This window comes from Osmerus eperlanus, chromosome 14, assembly GCF_963692335.1.
Source record: "Osmerus eperlanus chromosome 14, fOsmEpe2.1, whole genome shotgun sequence".
Lineage (NCBI taxonomy): Eukaryota > Metazoa > Chordata > Actinopteri > Osmeriformes > Osmeridae > Osmerus > Osmerus eperlanus.
Genome location: NC_085031.1, coordinates 11,397,523 through 11,423,841, shown reverse-complemented (window position 1 = coordinate 11,423,841; position 26,319 = coordinate 11,397,523). Strand labels below are relative to the sequence as shown.

General features: G+C 46.3%; 3 protein-coding genes across 5 annotated transcripts; 2 read left to right on the top strand and 1 right to left on the bottom strand.

Annotated features, from left to right (window-relative positions):
• Positions 1–37: 37 nt before the first annotated feature.
• Positions 38–13,371, bottom strand: clockb (clock circadian regulator b). 3 transcript variants are annotated; one of them, XM_062478777.1, is made up of 23 exons: positions 13,260–13,371; positions 11,839–11,980; positions 11,564–11,652; positions 11,077–11,136; positions 10,621–10,769; positions 9,757–9,848; positions 9,503–9,592; positions 9,270–9,390; positions 8,428–8,541; positions 8,095–8,213; positions 7,885–7,967; positions 7,653–7,759; positions 7,311–7,458; positions 7,113–7,188; positions 6,766–6,910; positions 6,412–6,509; positions 6,196–6,300; positions 5,880–6,038; positions 5,405–5,599; positions 5,003–5,187; positions 4,660–4,789; positions 4,295–4,429; positions 38–3,407 (listed from the first exon to the last, which is right to left on the bottom strand). In XM_062478777.1, exons 3-23 carry the CDS (start codon positions 11,578–11,580, stop codon positions 3,138–3,140), a joined length of 2,598 nt encoding a protein of 865 aa, XP_062334761.1. In that variant the 5' UTR covers positions 11,581–11,652; positions 11,839–11,980; positions 13,260–13,371; the 3' UTR covers positions 38–3,137. The 3 variants fall into 3 exon arrangements, with proteins under 3 accessions (XP_062334761.1, XP_062334763.1, XP_062334762.1); XM_062478779.1 differs by having other exon boundaries at positions 4,295–4,426; XM_062478778.1 differs by having other exon boundaries at positions 5,405–5,587.
• Positions 13,372–17,062: 3,691 nt separating this feature from the next.
• Positions 17,063–18,722, top strand: exoc1l (exocyst complex component 1 like). Its single transcript, XM_062478052.1, has 3 exons — positions 17,063–17,183; positions 17,790–17,983; positions 18,186–18,722. Exons 1-3 carry the CDS (start codon positions 17,063–17,065, stop codon positions 18,450–18,452), a joined length of 582 nt encoding a protein of 193 aa, XP_062334036.1. The 3' UTR covers positions 18,453–18,722.
• A 225-nt stretch (positions 18,723–18,947) lies between these two features.
• Positions 18,948–26,194, top strand: smc2 (structural maintenance of chromosomes 2). Its single transcript, XM_062478051.1, has 25 exons — positions 18,948–19,247; positions 19,416–19,565; positions 19,674–19,796; positions 19,887–19,925; positions 20,033–20,143; positions 20,236–20,280; positions 20,379–20,612; positions 20,705–20,854; positions 21,048–21,281; positions 21,417–21,576; positions 21,670–21,787; positions 21,940–22,078; positions 22,176–22,295; positions 22,397–22,601; positions 22,838–22,973; positions 23,215–23,339; positions 23,451–23,644; positions 23,729–23,872; positions 24,025–24,099; positions 24,203–24,322; positions 24,499–24,699; positions 24,827–24,943; positions 25,085–25,245; positions 25,388–25,535; positions 25,643–26,194. Exons 1-25 carry the CDS (start codon positions 19,080–19,082, stop codon positions 25,829–25,831), a joined length of 3,606 nt encoding a protein of 1,201 aa, XP_062334035.1. The 5' UTR covers positions 18,948–19,079; the 3' UTR covers positions 25,832–26,194.
• Positions 26,195–26,319: the final 125 nt, after the last annotated feature.

Here is a 26,319-nt window from a genome sequence, read left to right as displayed (position 1 = left end):
CATCCACCATTCTAGGACAAACACAAGCAACCGAAAATGCATTTGCAGTAGGTTTTTATTTTCAAATCGACCAGGGGAGAGGGAGAATAAGAGGTTAAAGTAGCAAATAGTTTGCTTCAAAATATTCAGTTACAATTGGACTAGGGAGAGGAGCACATACCATGAGGAGGGATATACATAGCAGAGCACCATTTTACACAGAATACTGGTTTTGTGTAAGTGTACAGATTTACTAAGTAAGTCGGTTTCTAAAACCCAAAGTGTGTAGAGATGAACTACTATATAACAAGCTTGGCCCCTTCTGTATTTGTATAGGATTCCTTATCCAGTATGCAACTTTGCCTCTCCGAACAGTTTTTAATCAACTTCCAGAAACCCATCACACATTTCTAGTTCTGTCACATAAATTTACTGACACAGGTTTGGAACATGATGGCGTTATGTAAGAATTGGAGCAGGTTCCCATTCTAAGAATAGAATGGACAAGTTAGTAAAATTAAATTTATTTTAACCTCTTTCCTTCCTTCATTTGAAAGCTTGGTAACCTATATATGCTTATCACGGACATCTGTTAGTCTCTAGACCTTTACATTCTTTGGGCTGGGTAGCAGTGATATCTTATAGTAACAGAACTATAACATTTTAAAAACATTGCCTTTTTGGCAATGACAACACACACACACACACAGAGAAACTAGAAGATTTGTATTCGCTGAGGGATGGGTGACAGGTATGAACAAACTTTAGGGAGGGTGAGTTAGAGGATGATACATCGGAAAGTGTCACAGTTTCTTTTGACGGTTGCCATTTTGTTTATACCATTTCATAGCCACCTGGGTAAACCAAGCAACACTTTAAAATCATTCATCTCAGTCTCACGTCCATACAGAAAAAAAAATAGGTTAGAGTGACTCTATCAAACACACAAACATACACACACACAACGCTCTCACTCAATTCAAGTTGAGCTACTCCACATGAGCTGGAGCCCAACAAGAGAGGAAGATTTCCTTGAAATTGTATCTTTTCATTACTGCAACGCAAGAACTGATTGGCTATCGCCAGGGGTACCAAATACAGACCCCACAGTGATATAGGAAGAAGAATAAAGAGAAAAAACACACACACACACACACACACACTGGACATCCGTGTATGCACCCACACACACACACACAACCATAAACAAAAACACATTCTACTACACTCTCCAAGACAAAAAAGACACATTCTTCTAAGAACTCCTTATCCTACCATCTCACTTCCTCCTTCCCAAGGCTTTTCTGTTAGATATGGCTTATTACTGTCACCAAGGTTGGGCCCTGTTCCATTTCTGACAACTTGGAACAATGGAAAAGAGCCAAACCTTGGGTGTTACTGTTGAACTGCTGATTGACTGAAAACTGCATGAAGGCTACTGAGGCCTGGCAGGGGGGTAAGAGGACATGTTCCAATTCTTTTAAAAGTTGCATCTCAGTTGTCGGAAGCCCGCTTTTGTAAACAGTGTTAGCCCACGTGTGGAGTTTCACCTCTGAATCAATGGGATGTTCAGATAAGTGAAACCCCCAGCCACCCAGGCATGTAAAACATGTGAACTCAGAGAGCAACCTGTGTTTCTCAAGCTTTGAGGCGTCACTATGAGATACTTGCTAAGATGCTATACACACACAACCAGATGATGTTTAAAACAACAATTCTGAGTGTAACCTCCCCCACCCTCATAAAACACTGTCACTGTTTTTCTCTATAAAGTGTTCATGTGATTTGTGCACAGTGTTTTTGCACTGCTAATTAAATTAGTTAATTAGAAGGTAGCAAAACTGCTTTTGATTGGAGACTGGGTCAATGAGAAACCGTTTTGATTGAAACGTTTCTGCCACCAAAGGAAGCAGTGTTTGCAGGGTTTTTTATCCCCTTCCAGGCTGAGGCAGAAGCAATTGTATATGTCCATATTCCTGAGAATGCAAGTACCATCCAGCAAACTCTGAAGCCCTACTAATTCAACAACCGTAAGACATAGGGGGAACACACACACACATATTAACACACGCAATAGGACTGGATAGTGATTTACTGTACACAACCACATTAAGTGCTAAAATAGTATGGGGATAAAGATATATTTGTATGTTAGGTATAGGGGCTCTGTCTTTTAAAAATAGTCCGTAATATATACACATGTTCTTTGATAGGGTCTTTTTTGCTGTAAATATATAATCCTTTGAATAGTTTGTTTAAAGAAAAATATCAGTTGACCATATGTATTGGCACTTGAATCACTAGACCTGTTACACAAACAGTGATGAGGATCCTGCAAAGAATTACACATCTAAATGGTATTGATCTGGCTACTGTCAAAGTGATTGAATTTGGACTTTGCAAGACTGAGCTATTTTGAATTAGTCACTTGTTATACACAGCTTTTAAAAACTACCTTTCCCAGAATTCCCTGTTTATAACCCCTGCCCATTCATTGAACAAACTGTGACAGGAATACAAAGCCATATTATGGACTTGTAGTTACATAGGGGAGAAAATAAAGGAGTGATGTTATGCTTTAGCATAGCATTTCACAATTTTTTAACAGGAACACTAGAAAGTAAAAAGTCATTTTCAAAAGATACTAATAAAAGCTTATACTGTTTTTGTTTCCATGCAATCATATAAAATACTACATTTCTGTTTTTCTGTTAAGCTATATTGTATATTTACATGTTTATGATACACTCTACTGTACAATGCCAGGTCATTATCACATGCTTTGAGACATACCCTGGTTACCATGGAGATGGGGGAAAGGGGGTTTAGAGTTCTGGGTTTCCCACGGCGACACGGGTCTGTCTCGTAGCGCTCCACTGGTTGCTATGAGTAAAAAGTTCTAATACACACTATTACCATAGTGATAAGTTTGTAAAAACCTTCCTTGCTGCCCAGAAATCTGTCCTTCCTGGCAAAGAATAGGTTACATCTCGGACACCATATTGGTCGGGGTAAGTGATGACATGAAAATAAATCACACGCATTCCTTCGGCCCAATGTTTTGTAAAAGGTTTAGTCATACCGTATTCGTCCCTCCACAGCTTCATTTGGAACTCTAGTCCCTCAATCTCGATTGGACGCTTTACTCTTCGAGCCTACTACAATTGGCTGCTGGTGCTGTCAGTCCTATGTGAAGGCGGGCCTTTCTGTGGTTTCTGGGGCTGGGGTTTGAGTTGCTGCTGGTGCCTCTGGTGGTGAGACTGCTGCTGTTGTCTTTGCTGTGGTGGTGGTTGTTGTTGTTGTTGCGGTTGCTGTTGTTGTTGCTGTTGAGGATGCGCGGCCTGGGTGAACGTGCTCGGCTGTTGGAGTGGGAAGGCCGCCTGGAGGATTAGCTGGGTGGACTGGTTACCATGGAGAAGACGGGTGCCCTGGTAAACCAAAGGACTAGGTTAGGCAGACTGCCAGGCCATTGCTGTCAAGCCCCTCTGAGCGCTACAGTAGCTGTCACCGTCCTGCTGCCCATCATTTACCAGAGCTGCTCTACCGCCCCATCAGAGCTGCTCTACCGCCCCTTCAGAGCTGCTCTAGCGCCCCATCGGAGCTGCTCTACCGCCCCATCGGAGCTGCTCTACCGCCCCATCAGAGCTGCTCTACTGCCCCATCGGAGCTGCTCTACCACCCCCTCAGAGCTGCTCTACCGCCCCATCGGAGCTGCACTACCACCCCTTCAGAGCTGCTCTACCGCCGCCTCAGAGCTGCTCTACCACCCCTTCAGAGCTGCTCTACCGCCCCCTCAGAGCTGCTCTACCACCCCTTCAGAGCTGCTCTACCGCCCCATCGGAGCTGCTCTACCACCCCTTCAGAGCTGCTCTACCGCCCCATCGGAGCTGCTCTACTGCCCCATCGGAGCTGCTCTACCACCCCCTCAGAGCTGCTCTACCGCCCCATCGGAGCTGCTCTACCACCCCTTCAGAGCTGCTCTACCGCCCCCTCAGAGCTGCTCTACCACCCCTTCAGAGCTGCTCTACCGCCCCCTCAGAGCTGCTCTACCACCCCTTCAGAGCTGCTCTACCGCCCCATCGGAGCTGCTCTACTGCCCCATCGGAGCTGCTCTACCGCCCCATCGGAGCTGCTCTACAGCCCCATCGGAGCCCAACGTGCAGACTGGCACAACACAGATCCGTTCAGCACCACGTTCTTAAGATCACACCGTTACAGCGAAGGATGCTCCAATTCAACACACGGCGTACAGAAAGTCTCACGAGGTTAACGACAGATTTGCATCTGTATCCCCACACTGCCCCCTGGTAGTTACCTGTAGGAACTGCTGTTGCTGCTGTGCCCCCTGCTGGTTGGTCTGCGCCACCACGGTGGTCTGGCCCTGGGGCTCCTGCTGGCCCTGGGTGGGCTGGGCTGCCTGCAGGGTCAAGGTCTGCGTCTGGCCCCCCTGCTGAGAGACCGTCGTGGGTCACTACCCTGGCTCACGGCTGTTTTAATCAGGCTGGACGAGCACAACCGTCCTTGTTGATGCACCGCGGCCCTGACCTACAAGACTAGATTCTGGTTTCGGCGTGTTGTGAAAATGCGGGTGTGTGTGGGACAGCAACAGAGATGGCCTGTATGAGTGTGGCAGCGCGAGAGAGAAAGAGAGGGAGGGATGAAGTGTGTGTCCCCTCTCACCTGCTGCCCTCCAAAGGGACTGTACGCTGTGACCACCTGGCCCATGAACATGGAGGTGGGGACCATGACGGCCCCACACGCCATGGGGGCCGTCACCAGCTTGGTGACCAGCTGCTGCCCTGTCGGGAACCTGGACAGAGAGACGAACGGACGGACAAGCAGAGGAGAGCGAGCGAGGCCGGAAGGAGAGAGAAGAAGAGAGAGGGAAGGAATGTGAGTGACGAGTAGCTTAAAGATGGGTTGCATACATAGATTGATACATGGGTGCATAGTGCCTTGTATATACTACATGTGTGTGTTTGTGTGTGCGTCCGTGTGTGTGTGTGTGTTTGTGTGGCCCTACCGTATTTGCCTGTCCTGTGTGAACGTGGCCACAGCAGTGCCCTGTGTGTTGGCCTGGGGCAGGCTGGTGCTGATCTGCAGCAGGTTGGGCTGGCCTGGCTGGGCGATCATCATGGTGTTGTAGAGGGGGGCAGCGGAGGCGCCCTGGGCGGGGTGCTGCTGCTGCTGATGGAGCTGGAGAGGGGCCTGGGGACACAGGCGCACGGAGATGATGTCAGAGGGGGTGGGAGGAAAGGTCAGCGTCGGTAGGGGGTCAAAGAGATGATGTCAGAAAGGTGAATACGTGAGGCCAGAAAGGTGAGTCACAAAGAGACTCATATTTACTGTAAGGATGACATTAACACAAACATTTGTATGTATTTGTATGTGTGTGTGTGTGTTTGTCTGTGTGTGAGTGTCCTACCTGTGAAAGGGTGTTATGCTGCTGGAGGTTCTGCTGAGGGGGCGGGGCTTGCTGCTGGATGGTGAGCTGAGTTCCTGTGTGGGTGGGGTTTAGCACGCTCTGCTGGATTTGATTGGTCATTGTGGTTGCCTGTTGTAACGCTCCCACCTGAGGCAGCTGCACGTTCAGAGCTCCGCCCGGCTGCTGCAGGAACATCTGTCACCATGGAGACAAGTCCTGTCCCTCAAGTGGCCAGTGTGAGCATAGATATACGAGTGTGAGCATGTCTGCGTTTATGTGTGTGTGTCTGTGTGTGTGTGTCTCGTACCTGGATGCCCAGTGTGTGTGTGTGTGTCTCGTACCTGGATGCCCTGTGTGTGTGTGTGTGTGTCTCGTACCTGGATGCCCTGTGTGTGTGTGTGTGTCTCGTACCTGGATGCCCTGTGTGTGTGTGTCTCGTACCTGGATGCCCTGTGTGTGTGTGTGTGTCTCGTACCTGGATGCCCTGGCCTTGCACCTTCTGCAGCTGTTCCTGGATGTGGCGCAGCTCCTCCTGCTGCCGGTGGATGTTGGCCTGGATCATCTTGGTCCTCTGCTCCAGCTGATCCTTCAGGTGCTGCATGGCGTTCACCTGGGCTGAGAACTCCAACACAGGCTGTTGAAAGCAGGATGAGAGTTACAGTTAACAACTCTTGCAAATCTAAGAAAAAGTACGCCTACGGCTTATTATCAGTAGGAACTTTTCCACCAGATGTTTGGGAGAGAGAAGAGTTAAACCCATGAAATGATTGAAAAAGTTGTATGTTTCGTACCTGCACGTTGGTTTGTAGCTGCTGTTGTTGTTGTTGTTGTTGTTGTTGCTGTTGGTTGATCATAACTGGAGCCAAACTATGGCCTGTGGTCTGGGAGCTCATGGACTACAAACAAGGACACAATTCACACACAGAAGAAATGTAAGAGCATTATAGATAATGTAGTTCAAGCAATAGATGCCCGTTACTTTGACTGTTTGGAACAGCTCATCTCACCTGGCTGCTGATTGACGATCGTCGCTGTGATGTCATGTCGATGGTGGAGGCCACTGACTGGCGAGGGGGCGTGGCCGTGTCCATCTGGAGCTTGGAGGCTGTTGTCAAGTACACAGAGACAACCAATGAGTTCCCAATTAAGATGGTAAAATACACCTGATCAGAACAACAACCAAAAATTATATATATAAATATATATATATATATATATATTTTACAAAATTACATAATTTTCAAAAATAGGTGTGGTCAACAGTCGGTTGGTTCAGTGTGTGTGTGTGTGTGTGTGTGTGTGTGTGTGTGTGGGTGTGTGTGTGTGTGTGTGTGTGTGTGTGTGTGTGTGTGTGGCCTCACAGTTGCAGGTGTTGTCAGACATATGCGAGGAGGACTTGTGGGAACTGCGGGAGGAGGAGGAGGCGGTGCGGCTGTGGTCGAAGCGCTCCAGCACCTCCTTCAGGCTGGAGGTGTTCAGCTGCGACTCCGAGCCCGAGTCCTGGCTCTTAAACAGCAAATCAGAGAGCGGAGAAGGAGTTTTACCACACATCAGGCAGACTCTATCCAATAGTGTACAAAGGGGAAACATTATCGAGCTATCACAAAAGTTGAGAGAGAGATATATTACTGATAACAAATCAGCAAGTGGTGGAGAATATATCGGGCCAGTGAGAATCCATCTAGAATCCATTGCTCATTTGTCTTACCTTGCACACAGGGTCCTGAGGATGAGAATCCTCGATCCCCAGCTCTCTGCGCTGCTCTGCTCTCACCTCTGCATAGCTAGAGGAAGAGAAAGACACAAAGAAAAAAAAGTGTTGCGAGAGAAGCATTAGATTGAACTCACTAAAATGAGGGTGAGAACAAGAGGTGTGAAGGAGTCTGGGGTGTGCATGTGTCCGTACCTGACCACTGTGTGTGTGCACACGATGAACTCAGGCCGGGAGTTCCACTGGTGGTAGGTGATGTAGTAGTGAGTCTGCAGCCAGATCCACTGCTGACCTTTGGTCAGGAAGCGGTAGTAGCATGACTTTCCTTTACCGTACTGCATCACTACAGATGAAGGGAGAAAGGGATGGAGCGAGGGAGGGAGGGGGGGATGGAGGCCCAGGGAGAGATGAGGATAGAGGGCAAATGAAAGTGGATCAGTTCAAAGATGAGGACATTTCTGAAAACACTTGTAGGTAAGTTTGTGTGTGTGTGTGTGTGTGTGTGTGTGTGTGTGTGTGTGTGTAAGAGATACTTACAGTGCTCATGACACTTGGCCAGAGTTTCCAGGTCATCCACATGGTAGTAATCGTACCCCGATGTCCCCAGGACCTCGAATGGCAGGTAGCCTATGATTGGTGGTGCCCTGAAGGGAGGAAATGACAGGATGCATGACATCATCCCAACACGCCCTGCTGCCGAAGCATCATAAGAGGACTTGTTAGGCCTTGGTTTGGAAGACGTGTGTGTTTGTGTGTGTGTGTGTGTTACCTGTGGTCAAGGAAGAGGAATTTCCACTCTAAGCTGTGCCTGGACGTGAATTCCTCGTTGGGCTCCTCCACTGTGCACATCTCCTGTGGTAGACACACACACACACACAGTGAAAGATCTGCATTTCACACAAACAAAAACACAGATATTCTAAAAGCTGGGATTGGTGTGTGTGTCTGTCTGTGTAGCGTGTGTGTGTGGGTGTCTCACCTTGATGAACTGAGGCTTGGCCAATCGGACAGTAGCAACAAAACACACCTGGTCATCGAACGCTGGATGCAGAGAGCGCTGCAGCACGCCTTCCAAACCGTTCCTCGTGGCGTTGGGAACTAGAAGGAAACCAAAAACAGAAAGACAGATTTGTTTGTCTGGCCAACTCCTATTTGGGAGTTTTGTCAGAATATATATATTTGTTTTTCATCATTCTATAGCTTTTGCAGTTGTTCAGGCATAAGTGGGATAGCAATAATACCTATTTGATGTTCATAACCACATAACCAATACACAGACAATAAGGCTGTTTTGTATTAATGTGAGCCTCACCATTGCTCAGCGACTTGAAGTTACCGATAAACTTGACGTATTCATACACGGGCGTCTGCTTGGGGTCGATGGCTCCTCTCAACATGTGACAACCAAACTCCAACTGATTCTTAGCTAAAAACACAAAATGTAAGTAAAAAAATGTAAAGTATGAAATTTGAATAAATACATTAGAAACCAACATGAGACCATTAGAGATCCTAATGAGATTCTGGCTTTGATAGGAAACACCAATATAAAACAAAAAAATTGCTAAATAGTTAAACAAAATAGTTTTTGGAGCTTTATGTAATATAAACATTACGTTGGACTCATATTGTTATATTTGCTGAAAATGACAACCCAAATTTGTACCTAAAAGATTCGGGGCTTTTGAGAGAACATTCGGGGCTCAAGCCCCAGAGGCCACCCCCCCCCCCCCCGCTCCGCCCATGGTTGAGAGCTGTCTTGAGTTAAATGCCACCTACCAGCAAAAATACCTTAATTGTTGTATTGGTTGTTCATCATTATAGAATTTATTAAATGTTTAATTTGTACATTTTACAATGTCACTGGTTAATAAAGTAAAATATGACATCACGCCAGAAATTCAGATTCATGGCTTCCCCATCAGGTCAGTGTTTCAGGAACATCTGGTTAAGGATCAACATGGGCTAAGCCAGACAGTTACAGTGCCTGCTCCAGACCAGGTTAGTCTCGCAGCATAAGTTGCAATAGTAACGTAGCTTGAACTAAATTGAATTGACTTTATGGAACCAAATCAACTGGAAATGAGTCAGACTGACATAAACCTGGCTTGGTAGACTTGCTTTATGGAACAGGCCTGATTAGGTGCTACTCACTCTTGAGGTAATCAGCGCCAAGTGTTTCGCTGTCGGTGGGGTGGTTGGAGAGAGCCTTGTACACATCTGAGTGTTCCCCTAGCGGTAGGAAGTTCAACAGGTTCTGGTCCAACAGGTCAGACTGGACACACACACACACATACACATATTTCTTCTCCTGTTCACAAAGCTAGACATGGTCCCCCCATACAGTGGTATAATGTGTGTGTGTGTGAGTGAGTGTGTGCACTCACCGGTAGGTGCTCCAGGAGAGATGTGACGTTCTCCGACACATAGATGATGTTCCCATCAGTCATTATTGCAATGAAGAAGCCGTCCAGAGCCTGACCAACACACAACACACCAATCTCAACACCTGGCTAGCTCATCTACTCCCCCCGAGCCACCAAAAGAGTACCATTAGCAGTGGAGAGGTAATGTTGTGGTCACATAGGAGTAATAAGGTACTAATTAAGAACCATAAGCATTATTGGTGTTTGTGTCGTACCTCCAGCATGAGCTGGGTGAACTCTTCGTTGCTAAGAAACGGGGGCTTCCAGTCCTGTCGGATCTCACTGGACTCTGACTGGGCGGCGATCTCTGTGAGAGAGGGACAGAGAGAGATCAGAAGCAAGCCTTGAAGGACATGGATGGGGACAGAGCTGACGGAGGCCTACGGCAGGAAGGTGGAGCAGGAGGTGTGTGAAGGCATGAAAACCATCACGGCGACTGGAGGGCCCTGTCTGAGCTCAAGGCTAATGAGGTTCATGTGGTCCACTCTAGGCTTGCATGGTCCCAACACATTGTCTCCAGGCGCACCCCTCCTCAGCTGCACCTCGCCTTGCGTCCTCTCAGCAACCGCTGCCACGTCCCACCCCCCCACCCTCACCTATTCATCACAGCAGACCAGAGCCGAAATGAACTGGCGAGGCTTCACTCAGACAGGCTTTAGACCGGGACAGTGTGTCTTTACTGTGCTTACATTTATTTTGTTCCTGTTTATCTAGCTATACGTTTTGCACTGGTTTTCCACTTTCTTGCACTTTATTCATTTCTTAATTATGTACCATTCCCTAGTTTTTTTTCCTATGCAGATTGTCCTTCATTATGTGTGACCTAAATGTTATTTCTGTAATAGGGCACGCCGTGTTTTCTGAAGGCACAAATTTCCTTCAGAATCAATGAAGTCAATGTATTTGAATTGAACTGAAAACTAGGTTAGGTGCGACTACATTATTGACAAAAAACCAAGGGTCAATGGTAATACAATAGAAACTAAAGTCCAAATATAGCCTTTTAGTATATAAACAAGAAGTTTCCACTCCCCTGACTACCTCTTGCAGGAAGTGAGGTCACTGATGTGGGGCCTCACCTTTGTGTTTACACAGGAAGTCAATGCTCTTCTGCAGGATGGTGGATTTGTCCATCTTGCGAGTGTTGCCAGGCAACATGGTCCCCAGTTCCTTGATGAGGACATTGAACTGGTCTCTCCGCTTCTTCTCCGACTTGTTACGTGACACGCTGCCAGATTAGATTCAATTAGATTATGTTAGATTAGAATTAATTGAATGCTACAATATCCTGCTTTGTATAATCTGTAAACACAGTGATATAAAAATGTTGGACTTGGAGAAGTACAGTTTTATTACAGAGCCTGCACAATCATAGTTATTTGTACATGCTTTGGATAAAAGCGCTATTAAATTAATACATGTAAATGTAAACTAATGCAAGTCAGTGTTAAAACACTGAATCTGTTTCATGCCGGGCAAAGGTTGGCAACCAGAACAGGGTTTATGTGTGGAATCTGTTTCTCTTTCCATCTCACCGTTTAGCTTTGTCCTTCTCATCTTCTTCCATCAAACCATCAAAGATGCTGCAATCATCTCTGTGGAAAAGTAACACCATGCATTAACCAGGAGACAGACAAACTGATCCAGTGAGTGAGTGTAAGAGAGAGAGAGTAGACATGTTCCTGTGTGTTTGTAAGAGTGAGAGTGTGTTTGTGCATTCTTTGACAGGCTGAAAGTAGATATGAAGTGTTAAAAATAGCTAATGACCGAAGTTTTTTAACGTGGAGATTCCTTCATGAACAGGGCATGTTTATTTTTGGAACTCACTGGACGAGGCAGAGAGGGGAAATGGAAAGAGAGAGAGACAAAGAGAGAAGGAAAGAGCGAGACAGAGATAAAGAAATGTGTTTTGGCTGAGAAATAAGGGTATGTTGAAGGGTATGTCAATGTCAATGCTATTAAGTGTTTAAAAGAGTAAGACAGTGTGTGTGTGTTTGTGTGTGTGTGTTGCTGTTGTTGTACCCTATGCTCGATGTCATGGTGGTGTTTGATCAAGGCTGTAGTTGCAGTGATTGGTGCTTTAGGCGTGAGGTAGGCATTTGGATGGGCACCTGGAAGGACACCAAAAATGAATTACAAATAGGACACACAGGCCTGCCCACACACACATGCATTAATACGAAGAAGACAAAACATAATTGGCATAGTAGTTCATTATACAGACATAAAGCACAACATTGTATCAAATGCATCTCATAATTGTAAGTGAGAGTATGTGCAATCTTTAGTCAGCTCACCTCACTGCAGCTTCTGAGTGTGAGGTCAGTTGCAGGTAGTTCTGATGGGTTGTAGTGGGGTTGAGGGTCAAAGGTGACTCAGAGGTCATTGAAGTTGTGGGTGGGCACCATAGGCTGGACAGAACATGGTAGACTCTCCTACCTAGAAAACGAAAGCAATATATATTTTTTTTTTACTTTTTTTTGGCATACTTAAATGTCTGATTAAAACTTTCTACTGTTATAAATGTTTAGTAACATATCTAATAGTGTAGGCAACAGAATACTACTTTGTATCCAGCTATTGAACAGTATTCAGCGACAAAACAAGAAAGTCTCAAATCCTCATGAGTATAAATGTTATGCTCTGTCATACATATATTTGGAAATGAGGTGCGTGTCCTTATACACTACTTTTTTCTCTTAAATAATCAGTATTCAGAAATCAACATGAAACTGTAAGCATAACTCACTGGTATAAAGGCAGTGCATAATTTTGGGATTACAGGGGGATAGTCTACACACCCTTCAGCTGACCAACAGAACCACATAAAAAATGATCCTGCGGTGGGACAATTTAAAAAAACACGACTTGTGCATAGGCCTAAAGAATTTGGGTAGCTTAGATGCTCTTAGCCACGAAAGCTAACCCATTGGCGCGCTGTCTCGGTCAATCACACAGTGGGCTTATGATGAGCCACTTCTTAAAAATGAACGAAACCGCAATGTTACAAATGTCACCTTGCTAGGACGATACATATCTTGAAAGTGTCGTTTTTTTATTGCCTACAGTCAGAACTGGAGCCACAGGTGCTTATTACGCGCGTGATTATACAACGAAAAAATACACCCCCCACACACCCAAGCCACAGCCGAAATGCCCAGGTAACTTGCTATGCGGTTTAAGCTTTAGAAATTCAGTCTATGCCCACACTATTAAGGACATTCTTCAATTAGTCAATCATTCACAAAACGTAATATTCCGCTGGTAGAGGCTGTTATCAGGAAAGCTACCGCTGGCCCCGAGCTGTCACGCAACTATTGCCATTGACACCATGTAACCAAACAAACAATCTCCGAAAATGAAGGAAAACGATGTTCGCTGAAAACTGCAAAAACACGCGCACACACAAATCTGTATAAATAAATATAGGTCATGTTGCAGTTAACAACTAGCGATGCCAAAACCTTTTGCGGCAGATGCACATACACTCCCCGCACACACATTGGCACACATTCACACGCTCGCCCACTCATACACATACTGCTCCGAATGTGGGTCACTAGGCCTTGCTCTATCCGACCGTGCGGAAACTGTTCCAAAGCCTCAATCTGCAGTTCGTTCGCTTCCGTACGCTAATACATCACTTACGGAGCCTAACAATCGTTCTATTCGATCGATCGAGAGCATATTCACGGGTTTAATATATTAAATGCCTTACCTTCCCAATTCTTACAAATCCAGGCTTCGTGTTTTGTTTTTTTGGAGGTTGTGTTCAGGGGGGCCGGACTCCGGGCTAGAGAAAAACAGGAGGCCTACTTCATATTCCGCCGTATACAGTCATGCGCATTTGGTAGGGATAGGGTAGGGTGCAGTGTTTCACTTGTACAGTAGAGGTACTGCAAGATACACATATCTACAAACTACTACAGTATGATATTTGGGAATCGGGATGGACTAATATATCCCTTTCTTTGAGGGCATATTAAAGTAATTTTTTAGTTAAATTTTCTCAAACACAAATGGATTTTTACACTGAAAAAATACTGTCTTTCAGAGTTAAAAAAAAACAGGCTTGATTAAATATCATCACACTTCATCGATTTTATGCATTTATCAATGTATCTGCACAAAAATATATGTTATCAAACTAAACATATACAATCATGGTTTCACAGTTACTGACATCAACGCTAAATCTGCACGAAGGTTGCATTTCTGTATCGTAAGCATATGGCTGGTATGTGACATTGGAACGACGCCAAGCAGTTGCGGTAGAGACGAATATGCCATCGAGGAAGGGGGTTTCCCTCTCTCGTCCAATCACAGGCGCTGCTTATCTTCAGTGACGCAAAAGCCTTGTAACTATTTAGAGGTCTCCCTATGTTGTTACTGTTAGATTCATTCAATCATACGCTTGAATGAGTGCAGTTATGAGTTGCAATTTCAGGGTACAGGCTAACAAAAGGGTATTTGATATTTATATATATATATATATATATATATATATATATATATATATATAAAATTAGGGTTACTTAAAAGCTCACATAGGTCAGGGATTAGTAGCTATATACACAAATCCAAACATTTGCTAAGCAAGAAAAAACTAAAGATTGACTGCAATCCGTGTTAATCAATCAATTTATCCCTTGTAATTCAACACTTCAGCCTTAATGTCATAGATTGATTGTCACTGTCATCCTCCTGCTCATTCATCTGTGTCATGCAGGGTGTGATCTCATAGTACAGGGCTTCTTAGCTGTCAATCACAAAGGCCCCAGAGGAAGCCAATATCCACTTAAGCTTTGGGAGAAGAAGAGTGGGTCAAATGTCAGATTCTGTATTTGTGTCTGCCCTTGGGTGCGTTTGTGTGTGTCTGTCAGCCTTTGTGTGTGTCTGTCTGTTCTGCTCCACATCTCTTTCAGCACGGTCGCGGGAGGCATGGACGCACTGGGTCTTCAGGAATTTAAGTATTGTGGAAATTGAGAGCCAGGTGTGTAAAGTGGTGGTCCAGGATAACACACATGTAGACACTGAGACCAGAACCAGCCCCCCCCCCCCCCCCCCCGCCCCCAATCCCAGCCTGGGCCTCCTCCTTCTTACACAACCTGGCCACACATACCTGACACACACACAAAGCTGAAGCCCCAAGCAGACAAAATAATCCTGTCTCTGTTGTTGGTCTAGTTTGAATAACAAATGGGTTATTTTGCATTGTACCATTTACAGTACTAGGCCAGAATGAGCCATAAGGATATCCCAGTCCTTCTGGTTGTTTCTTCTAACCTGTGGTCAGAGAAGTCCAAAGCCTCCTCTTCTTCCTCCTGCTTTTTCTTCCAGTCTTCCTCCTCGTACTCCCATTCTTGGTAGTCTTCCTTCCCTCTCTCCTTCTCATTGGTTTCATCACAGACCACTCTCTATCTTTAGATTGTACATTTGGAATTAAACATGTTTTCAATGCTATCAAGTGTAGCTATTTTTTATATGTTTATTTACATATGAATAGAAAGATCCTAGTGCAAAAATGCAGATGAATATTGACATGACATTGATATGATAATTCAGCGAATGTCTGGAAAAGACATTCTGAAATAATGAGACAGTTAAGATACTAGAAGAGAACATTGTTATTTGTTCAGCGTGTACGGTTCTCTTTTTTTTTACCCCAAGAACCCAGTGACTCTCCAGACAACACAGTTTATTTTATTTTAAACTTGCTAGAGGAGATCCACCATGGTAGGCCGAAGACTATGAAGACTATGAAGTTGAGAAGATAAACAGTGACGTCACAATGGCATTAGGCATAATTCATCAGGCCACATGGTGTAGGGATATGGTGATAATTCCTCCCTACAGGTTTATCCCCCACCCTTCTTTCCATGTCAGCTCTAAAGAGCTTTTCCATTAAATTGCAAAAAGCAGGAACATCTACAAGCCCAGACTCCATCAGAGGCACTTAGCTGTCAAAAAATCCATCTCATATTTGTTTCCATAAAGTGACACAAACTAATGGAGCCACACTTCTTCTGCACACAAATCAAATAATCTCTCAGTGCCCAGTTTGTGATTTAATGACCTAAATACACTGGTAATTGCCTATTGCAACACACAAGTAGCAGTCATGCATTCAGTAACGTGTCTGTCAACAAATGTTTAATTTCTACAATGGAAGTTTATTTGTGTTGCACTAATTATAGTTTATTGTATTGTACTGTACATTATCTGCATCTCAAAGTTATAAAGATCAACATCCTCTCTCTGCTGTAAACTTCCTCCCGGGCACTTGTTCCAATCTAGGAATAAAATTCCATTGGCTAATGGAAAATTGCAGAGTGCTATGGGACATCCTTTGGCCCCACAACAAACAACATTTAATCAGAGAGTTGTATCAGGCACCGGTAACCTGTGTGTATGTTTGTGTGTGTGTGTGCGTGTACATATGTTTGTCAAAGAGAGAGTCTGTAGGCTTCAGTAAGACAAATCTCAGAAAGCTAAGTTACACTCCTCATACCTAATGGAGTGTAATACATGATGCAAGTAGACAGAATCGATGAGGAGACCACCGACCTCCGGCTGTTCCAGACCATTAGAATAGAGTGTGATTGTTGCTTTAATAGGACCAATTGATGGGAAAATCAGGCATTGGTTGATGTCTCCCTCTGGGAGAAATCATTATGAAGAAAGAGTGTTTGTGTTGTAAATATTTCAGGAAGAAAGTGTGTGTGGTTGCAAGTGCACAGGGGAGGGGTTGCAAAAAGAAGGGGGGGAGGGGTGCTGTGTGTGAGAGCATGTGTGTGTATGTGGTGGGGGATTGAGAGTGTGGTAAATGAACGTGTGTCTGGTGGGGAGTTAAGAATGTGGTAAATCAATGTACATCTATGTAAAAGTGAGTGCATTGCAAAAAAGTTTTTGGACTGAAGGAAAAATCATATGAGAACTGCTCCTCTGCAGACCAGAACACCCCACAAAAGGTGGAAAAGTCCACCCAATACATCATAAGCTCACACATACTGAATCCATCTCTAAAAAGCAGCGCCACGTACTGTTCTGTTCTTCATGCATCTTTTCTCTGTGTGTTTGTCTTTCCCAGGTGTGTCGGTGTGTATGATTCTTCCCATGGCTTGTAACGAGGCTGTTTGATCTCTCATCGCTGCTCATCCGTTTGTGTTATCGCTGTCAGCCAATCAGCATAGGACTCGTTCTACATTTCTTATAATATGAGATAAAAATGTTTCTTAATATTGTTATTGTTTATAATAATTATTAGTAGTGGTAGTATTACTTTTTTTCTTAAAGTTCTAGTCTTTTTTTAATAATTGAGTGCCTACTTGCAAGTACAAATTTAATTGTTCTGTGTATATCCATATGTGGCTGTTTATATGACAATAAATGAACTGAAACTTGAACTAGTGGCTCTTTTATACATACACCATACAGCTCGCTGATTCTCTATCTCCCTCCTCTTTTACTCTCCCCTCCTCTTTATTTTCTTCTCCTCCTTTCCTGTCCCTCTCTGCAGTGATGTCTTCCCTACTGAGAGATGAGATGCAGAAGATGGTATTTCAATGTGAGGGCCAGAAACTGGTGGAATTCATTGAGATTGAAGAACAGGACCCGGGAAGGCATTTTCTCTGTGTTTCAGGTAAACTATATTGCTGATGTCTTGTCTTTGTTTACCGGAGACTCTCCCCCTCCTAATCAAATGTTTTACTTTGCTGGGTGAAATTGTGAAAAACGATACGATGAGCTCTCTGTCCTTTTGAATGAAAGTGTAAATGTACAATAACAGGAAATGGTTATTCATCTGAGAACTAATAACGATTCGTCAGGACTCAGGAGTCTTAACGCTGGGCAAGAAAAGTGTTTTCCCCACACTCTGATGGGGATGATGACTAACACTCATCCTGCAATCTGTCATGCAATCCTTCATGGGGTTTCTGAGCAGTGCTGCTGTGTGTCCTGTAATACTATTGCTGTCTTGGTAGTTTTGTCTGTCAACATGTGTTGCTTTAGCTTTCATCTGTATTTTCTCCGTTATAATGCACTGTTTGCTTATAACAGACAATTTCTTATTTTGCACTGTCATCATTGTAAAAAGATTGTCTGAAATGTCTTTGACAAAAATAATGCAGATTAGTTGTCCAACGTTGTTGCATTAAATGGCATTTGCTGCCTTTCATATTACACCATTACATTCGTTCTTTTTTGCAATTTGTCATCTGTTGTCCCCATTACTTTTCCCTTTCAGTGGACAAGAGCAAACAGGTACACATCTGTGTGGTGACATCGCAAAAGCCTAAGAGGTCCCACAAAAGCGGATCCAAGAAGAAGAAGCTCCTGCCCCTGGAGACCCAGCGCCTGGGCTTGATCGACTCCTACAAGATCACAGACGTCTGGCTCCTGCAGGATCTGGTCCTCTTAGATGGACGGAATGCTGATGTGGTGAGGAAGGCGCTCCCAGTGTTCTCCTATGTCCTCTGTCAGACTGAATGTTTTCTGAATGGCTTGTGAACAGCATGGAATTGGATAGGAGGGCCTGGTGCTTTCCATGAATGTACTTGAAATTAATCTGTTAGAGCTAGCCATTCATCTATATCCCTTTCTGTCTCCTGGTGTCTCTCTTGTCTTTCACCCGCTCCTGAAGGACGATCCCAGTTTCCTGTTGCACTTTGACAAGGTGCGTCAAGTTACAGCAATCAACAGTGGCGCCAAGTACGCCATGGCGCGAGCCCTGCTCGGCCTGAGTGACAAGTACTGCCAGAGCCAGCTGACCCTGCAGAACTTTGACTTAGCTTACATCCATCCTACCTGTGTTTACACCGATCGAGGAGACTGTGTGGTTCTCCTGCAGATTTGCTTCTACGCTGTTAACCTAGTCTGCCTGTCTCTCTGTCCTGTGCCACTGGACTGAGCGCATGTATATGCAGTGCACCCATGTGCGTGTGTGTACGCGCTTGTGTGTATTTCTAAACTCAAACGTTACTTTTGTGACGAATGTTAGTTTGTGAAATATTATGATTCCATGTGTGCTAAACTGACACAAGGCTAAAGACTGGTAATAAACCTTACAAGGAACTGAAATAGTACAATTATTTGACTGGTTGACAGAAAGATACACAACCGACCCATTAGATGGCAGCAGTCAAACAAAATTAGCCTCTGACATCATTTCAATGTTTTTGTCAAAGTTTTGCCTGTTTAAAAAACATGCTAAAAACTGTATTTTCAAATAATGTAACTATTGCATGTAAATCGAAAGAAGTTTTAGATTTATCATCGAATACATTTGGTCAAATAAGTGAACGGAACGGGGCTACATATGCAGCATTCTGCAGGACTCTTTCAGTAAGATTTGACGAATAAGCTCACGGAAGTCAAGAGAGCAGCAACATAACTGGCGCCAAAATTCAAGTTTGTAGAGAGGAAAGGGAATTTCTGTTGTTGACGGTGCAACACTGGCTTGAAAAGCCAAACTATTTAAATATATTAAATCTACCAAAATCAGCACCGAAAGCAGCAGGAAAAGGATACCGTAAAAATGCATATCAAATCTATCATCGTTGAGGGTTTCAAGTCGTACGCACAGAGAACAGAAATCAACGGATTTGATCCGCTATTCAACGCTATCACGGGACTCAACGGCAGTGGAAAATCTAATATCTTAGATTCCATATGCTTTCTACTGGGTATCACCAATTTGTCACAGGTAAGGTTGACTTACTCATTTGGTTTAAATACGTATTTATCAAAATTTCACTTATTGCCCGCTAGAGCTATGTAGCAGTCCATGCATAGCTATCTAGCTAAGCAAGTGAACAGATTTTATCTTTTGGACAAACATTCTAACACATCTACCAAAATCGTCATCTTCTAGGTACGTGCGTCCAATCTCCAGGATTTGGTGTATAAGAACGGGCAGGCTGGAATCACCAAAGCAACTGTGTCCATCACGTTTGACAACTCGAACAAAAGCCAAAGCCCACTAGGGTTCGAGACACACGATGAAATCACTGTCACGAGACAGGTAAATGGTATAAGGCTAGCACGAACAGCCGACTTGCACACACGTCCCTTACCATTGCAAAGACACATTTATGTATCTTGCATGTCTTTCTGAAAAAAAACCTTTCAGGTCGTCATTGGAGGTAGAAATAAATACCTTATCAACGGGGTAAATGCCAACAATACCCGTGTGCAAGACCTGTTCTGCTCCGTAGGTCTCAACGTCAACAACCCGCACTTCCTGATCATGCAGGTGAGTATGGCCACTGTTGCTGTGGAAACGTAGAGGGAATTGAACTACATCTTGTTGATACATTACTAAAAATGCTATTTTAAATTCCAGGGGAGAATCACAAAGGTCCTGAACATGAAACCCCCAGAGGTAACACTCACACACACAGACACACACAGACACACACACACACATCCTATCCTCACTGACAGTCCTCCATAAGCCTCTGTTGTAAACATGTGCTGTCTGGTGGTTAGATCCTAGCCATGATCGAAGAAGCCGCAGGCACCAGGATGTACGAGTGTAAGAAGATCAGCGCCCAGAAAACCATTGAGAAGAAGGAGGCCAAGCTCAAAGAGATCCAAACGGTACAGCCTACCGCTAAAACGGATTCCCTCGCACCTACTACCCAGTCAGCTTTCTCGTGTTTGTCTAACGGTGTATCCTCCGGTGTGTTTAGATCTTGGATGAGGAGATCACACCCACCATGCAGAAACTGAAAGAGGTAGTGTTTCATTCCCTTTCCCACTGTTGCCAAGTTCCTCTTCGGTTTTAGAAACGTCACCAGAACGGATGACACCCCCTCCTGCTCTCCCTCCCCAGGAAAGATCTTCCTACCTGGAGTACCAGAAGCTGATGCGTGAGATCGAGCACCTGAGCCGCCTGTACGTGGCCTGGCTGTTTGTGTGCGCCGAGGAGACCAAGGTGAAGTCGGCAGAGGACCTGCGGGGCATGCAGGAGGCCATTGCCCAGCTTCAGGCCAACATGGCGGACAACAAGCGCAAGGTCCAAGAGCTCACGGACGAGATCCAGGAGCTGCAGAAGAAGAGGGACAAGGTTGGAGGACAGAGGGAGGTGGATGTGGATGGAAACCAAACTCTTTTTCGCTGTTTTATTAAACCTACATTGTGTGTGTGGGTTTCCTGTAGGAGGTGGGTGGAGTGCTTAAGACTCTGGAGGAGGCTCTGTCAGAAGTGCAGCGTGTGGACGCCAAGGCCCAGAGCGCCCTGGACCTGAAGAAACAGAACTTGAAAGACGAGACCAAGAAGAGAACGGAGCTGGTCAAGAACATGGAGGAAGTGAGTGTGTGTCCGTGGCTGTGTGTGTGTCCGTGCCCGGGCATGTCTGTCTCCTGTCTGTCTGTTTGTCTGTATATACAGCTGACCTGCAAGCATGTTCTCAAGCCAGCACACCTCAACCCACACACATCCATCCTTTTATCTCCTCCCCCCCCCCCCCACCCTCTTCTCCATGCCTCCATCCCTCTCCCAGGATAAGAAGATGCTGCTGACGAAAGAGGCCGAGGTGTCCAAGGTGGCGGAGAAGCTGAGCTCCCTGCAGGAGGAGGCCCAGAAGGACAGCGCCGCCCTGGAGGCCGCCCAGCAGCACTTCAAGGCCGTGTCGGCCGGCCTCTCCACCAACGAGGACGGAGAGGCGGCCACGCTGGACGGCCAGTTGATGGCGTGCAAGAACGACATGAGCAAGGCCGACACTGAGGCCAAGCAGGTGAGGGGGATCGGGACCGGCGCGGCACACGCACAGTCGGCTCCTGTTCAGCGTACGACATGCATCCCCGACAGCGGAACGTTTTGGCCTCCCCTAACACCATCTCTGCACTGCTCCGCCCGTCTCTCTGCCCAGGCCCAGATGAAGCTGAAGCATGCCCAGGCGGAGCTGAAGACCAAGCAGGCGGAGGTGAAGAAGATGGACGGCGGCTATAAGAAGGACCAGGACGCCTTCCAGGCTGTGAGGAGCAGCAAGGACAAACTGCAGGCCGAGATCAACAAACTCAACTACGAAGGTCTGTGTGTGTGCGCTTGTCAAAGTTGTGAAAATTGAATCCGGCATAGTCAAGAAATGCCTTTCATCGATCTGTGTGTGTGTGTGTGTGCAGATGAAAAGGAGGAGGGACTGCTGGACAGGAAGAGGCAGCTGAACAGAGAGGTGACCAAGCTCAGGGAGACTAACGAGAGCCTCATGGCACGCTTCCCCAATCTCCGCTTTGACTACAGGTGCGTCTGCTGTGTCGGCCCACTGGGGGCGAGAGTTCCATCCCCTGCTTGTCTTTGTACTGGGACCAGCTGTACAACGAGCAGTGCGTCTATGTTAGCAGTTTGTGGGATTCAGTCCAGTATCATGTTGAACTCTTCTCTCCCATTGGTAGAGACCCTGAGCATGGGTGGGACCGCAGCAGAGTGAAAGGTCTGCTGGCCAATCTGATCACAGTCAGCGACGTCTCCTACGCTACTGGGCTGGAGGTGGTGGCTGGGGGACGGCTCTACAATGTGGTGGTCGACACCGAGGTGTGTGTGTGTGTGTGTGTCTGTCAGATGGGGCAGCAGCGGGTGTAATGTTGGGATACGGCAGTATGTTGACGTGTTAGTTTGATTGTGTGTCCAGGTGACGGGTAAAACGTTGCTGGAGAAGGGCGAGCTGAAGAGGCGCTACACCATCATCCCCCTCAACAAGATCTCAGCCAGGACTCTCAACGCCGGCGTGATCCACGCCGCCAAGGCCCTGGTGGGGACTCTGGGGAACTCTTTCCTCGCCATTTTTCTTGTGTGGAAAATGAAATGTTTCTTCCCCACTTCCTTCTTAGTCCCTCTGTCTTCCCCCCTCAGGTGGGGCAGGACAACGTGCACACGGCCCTGTCCCTGGTGGGCTACGAGGCCGACCTGAGGAAAGCCATGGAGTACGTGTTTGGCTCCACCCTGGTGTGCGACACCCTGGAGAACGCCAAGTGCGTGGCCTTCGACAAGCGTGTCATGACCAAGACGGTCACCCTGGGGGGGGACGTGTTCGACCCCCAGGGCACGCTCAGCGGAGGTGAGAGGGCGGGGATGATGTGCGAGCGTGCACATGCACTGACACGTTGAGAGTGAATTAATATGGGTAAAGCTCAGCATTTCACCTCGGATCAGGAGGTTGTGGGTACAAATCTCCACCTTGTACTGTATGTCGCCTTGCACAAAAGCGTCAGCCAAGTCAATTCTTTATGAAATGGAAAAAGTAGCAATGGCCTAAAACAGGATGTGCCCCCCCCCCCCCCCCCCCCGCTCCAGGCTCCCGCGCCCAGACGGCCTCGGTGCTGTCCTGCCTGCAGGAGCTGAGGGAGGTGCGGGAGAGCCAGGCGGCCAAGGAGGCGGAGCTCCGCGACCTGGACAAACAGCTGGCCAGCTTGAAGGGAACAGCCGAGAGGTGAGCGCACTCAGACGTTACAATTCCAGAGAGGCACGTGGTGGAACTGCAACATTAAGATTATTATCATGTTACGCTTAATTATTGAATTATTATTAAAATGATTTTCTTCAATTGTTTTATGATGGGAACCTAGAGTGTTTTGACCACATCCCTTCTCTCTCCTCCTCTTCAATTATTATTTTATGGTGGCAGCCTAGAGTGTTCTGACCTCCCTCCCTCCTCTCTCCTCCCCCTTCAGGTTCCGCCACCTGAAGCAGCAACTGGATCTGAAGACTGAGGAGGAGGAGATCCTGCAGGCCAAGCTCAAACAGAGCTCCTTCCACCAGCAGCAGGAGGAGCTGGACATGCTGCGCAAGACCATCGGTAAACACACACACACTCACGGAAACAACTCACGCTTATGAACATGCCTAGAAATCCCACTCATAAACACAAACTCAAGTATTTATTATAATGTGTGTGTGTGTGTTCCAGAGGAGAGCGAGGAGACCCTGAGGAGCACCAAGGAGACTCAGAAGAAAGCGGAGGAGAAGTACAAGGTCCTGGAGAACAAGATGAAGAACGCTGAGGCGGAGCGGGAGAAGGAGCTGAAGGCCGCCCAGCAGAAACTCAACTCGGCCAAAGTCAAGGCTGACACCTTCAGCAAGAAGCTCAAGGAGAAGCAGCAGGTATGAACACACACACAGTTATCGTTGAAGGATAAAGTGGAACAGCACAAGACTTGTAGGAGGCTAATGTGTGTGTGTGTGTAGGAGGCGGATGCCTTAGCGCTGGAGCTGGAGGAGCTGAGGAGGGAACAGACGGGCTACGAGCAGCAGATCCAGATGGTGGACGAGGCCACAAAGGCCATCCAGGAACAGATAGACAACATGGCCACCACCGTGGCCCAAAACAAGGTCAACAAGTGCAACAAACCCACAACCATGAGGATGGACTTTTTAAAAATCCTGGAGGATGGTGAAGATTGGAGTGTCATTGATTCGTTCTGTGTTTTTTTTCTCTCTCTCTCTGTCTCTCTCTCCCTGTTCCCCTTTCTCCCTCGCTCCAGGAGTCAGTGCGTACAGCCCAAGAGGATCTGGCCAAGCAGAAGGAGGTGATCGTTGCCCAGGACAAGGAGGTTAAGGTCAGTGGTCACCTCCATTTTTCTAAAGAACTTCACATCGAATGTCACTGTTACCCCTTTTGATGTCCCATGTTAATAAAGTGATTTGACTTGCTTTGATCAGGTGAAGAGCACGGAGGCCAATGGGATGATGGAGCAGACCAACGAGGCCCAGCTGAAGATCAAAGAGCTGGAGCACCACATCAACAAGCACCGCAAAGACAGCCAGGACGCCGCCGCCAAGGTACACCAGCACACCCTGTGTCTCTCAGTAATGACCATCAATCCAATGTTTGCCATGTTAAACAGAAAAAAGAAAAGAAAATTGTGGCGGGCCACCACAAATAAATCAATGCATGGGAAAGACTGCTCTTGCCCAATCCCCCCCATCTCCATCCTCCACCTTCCCCTCTCCCCCAGGTGTCTCATATGCTTAGGGAGCACGACTGGATCCCCCTGGAGCGCCAGCTGTTCGGCCAGCCCAACACGGCCTATGACTTCAAGGCCAACAATCCCCGTGAGGCGGGCCAGAGGCTGCGCAAGCTGGAGGAGAGCAAAGACCGTCTGGAGAGGAGCGTCAACAAGAGAGCCATGAACATGCTGAGTCAGGCCGAGGAGAGGGTGAGGGAGGGGAATGTGGAGTGGATTTGGGGTTAGAAGCAATCAACTGTCTTTTTCAAATGCTCCTATCCACGAAGAAACCTCATTCTTCATCTCTCTCCCTCGCGCCATCCCTTCTCTCTATCAGTACAACGACCTGATGAAGAAGAAGAGGATCGTGGAGAACGACAAGTCCAAGATCCTCCAGACCATCGAGGAGCTGGACCAGAAGAAGAACGAGGCTCTCAACATTGCCTGGCAGAAGGTGATTGGCTCGAGTAGAAAGTGTTCCGTCTAGATTTGGACACTGATGGACCTAACAGAAGACCTCTCCTTCCTCCCACATTCTCAGTATCTCCTTCTTTCTACTCTTCATCCCTCCCTTTCTGTTTCTGTCCTCCTTTAGGTGAACAAGGACTTTGGCTCCATCTTCTCCACCCTGCTACCTGGGGCTGATGCCCGCCTCGCTCCCCCAGAAGGCTGCGGGGCCCTAGAGGGCTTGGAGTTCAAGGTGGCTCTGGGGAACACCTGGAAGGAGAACCTCACTGAGCTCAGTGGAGGTCAAAGGTCAGGGATCAGACTGTTCTGTTATCTTTTTGTGCGGTATGATTGAATACAATATTTACACAGAAACATACTTGGTTGAACTACCAAACAACTTCAGGTATGAGAACAATAACTGTGATTATGATTGTGTGTGTGTGTGTAGGTCTCTGGTGGCCCTGTCCCTGATCTTGGCGATGCTGCTGTTCAAGCCAGCTCCCATCTACATCCTAGACGAGGTGGACGCTGCCCTCGACCTGTCCCACACACAGAACATCGGACAGATGCTGCGCACACACTTCACACACTCTCAGGTAGAGAAAGACGGCACACACACATATCGAGGCCACCACAAGCATGTGGGATTTGCCCGCATACATCAGTGTTTTGTAACCCCTGTCTGTTTTCTCTCCTATTCAAGTTTGTGGTCGTGTCTCTGAAAGATGGCATGTTCACCAACGCCAACGTTTTGTTCAAGACCAAGTTTGTGGACGGGGTGTCGACGGTGAGCAGGACCACCCAGAGCCAGAGTGACTCGAACGCACCACACAAGGGACATGACAAGGCTCGCTTCAAGGACAAGAGGCAGAAGCAGGTCATCACTAACTAGTTTCAGCTCATGCTAAAGTGCTCAAAATTGAATATTGTCGCTCGCTAAGCCCTGCTATGGTCTAATTGTATGTAACTTTTCTTTTGCCCTCATGTCAGTGGAACTGTGGTGGTGCAGTGTTTTTTTAACTAATGTAATTTTGTTCTGTGTATATCTTTTGGGTTTGTCAGATGACGGGTAGCTGAATAGCCTACTTGTCATGGGTGAACAGCTCCAAACAATTGTCTATTTCTGTTTCCTATTATGTCATTAGTAATTACTTAACATCTATTTAGCTTTGTGTATGTCCAGTCTTATCTATTCAGGATCTTCAACTGTTTTTTACTGAGACAGGTTTTAATAAAACACCTTTAATTAAACTTGTTTCTGCTTTCACTCAAACATGTAGTGATTGTAGTGCAGACCACAGTAGATTTAGATATGTGTAAAATGACCCAAACACCTTAGTCCATCACTTTCCCAATGAGCTGGCTGTTGTCCAAGTGTGC

Bases quoted from the DNA above. Each gene is read 5' to 3' on its own strand.
- clockb (XM_062478777.1), bottom strand. The intron at 9,849-10,620 runs GTGAGGCCCCAC...CCTCTCTCACAG, and splicing joins CTTCCTGTGTAAACACAAAG to AGATCGCCGCCCAGTCAGAG. The intron at 9,391-9,502 runs GTGAGTGCACAC...GTGTGTGTCCAG, and splicing joins CTCTCCTGGAGCACCTACCG to TCTGACCTGTTGGACCAGAA.
- exoc1l (XM_062478052.1), top strand. From the start codon at position 17,063: ATGTCTTCCCTACTGAGAGATGAGATGCAGAAGATGGTATTTCAATGT. The intron at 17,184-17,789 runs GTAAACTATATT...TTTCCCTTTCAG, and splicing joins GCATTTTCTCTGTGTTTCAG to TGGACAAGAGCAAACAGGTA. The intron at 17,984-18,185 runs GTGAGGAAGGCG...CCGCTCCTGAAG, and splicing joins ATGGACGGAATGCTGATGTG to GACGATCCCAGTTTCCTGTT.
- smc2 (XM_062478051.1), top strand. From the start codon at position 19,080: ATGCATATCAAATCTATCATCGTTGAGGGTTTCAAGTCGTACGCACAG. The intron at 24,323-24,498 runs GTACACCAGCAC...CCTCTCCCCCAG, and splicing joins GCCAGGACGCCGCCGCCAAG to GTGTCTCATATGCTTAGGGA. The intron at 24,944-25,084 runs GTGATTGGCTCG...GTCCTCCTTTAG, and splicing joins TCAACATTGCCTGGCAGAAG to GTGAACAAGGACTTTGGCTC.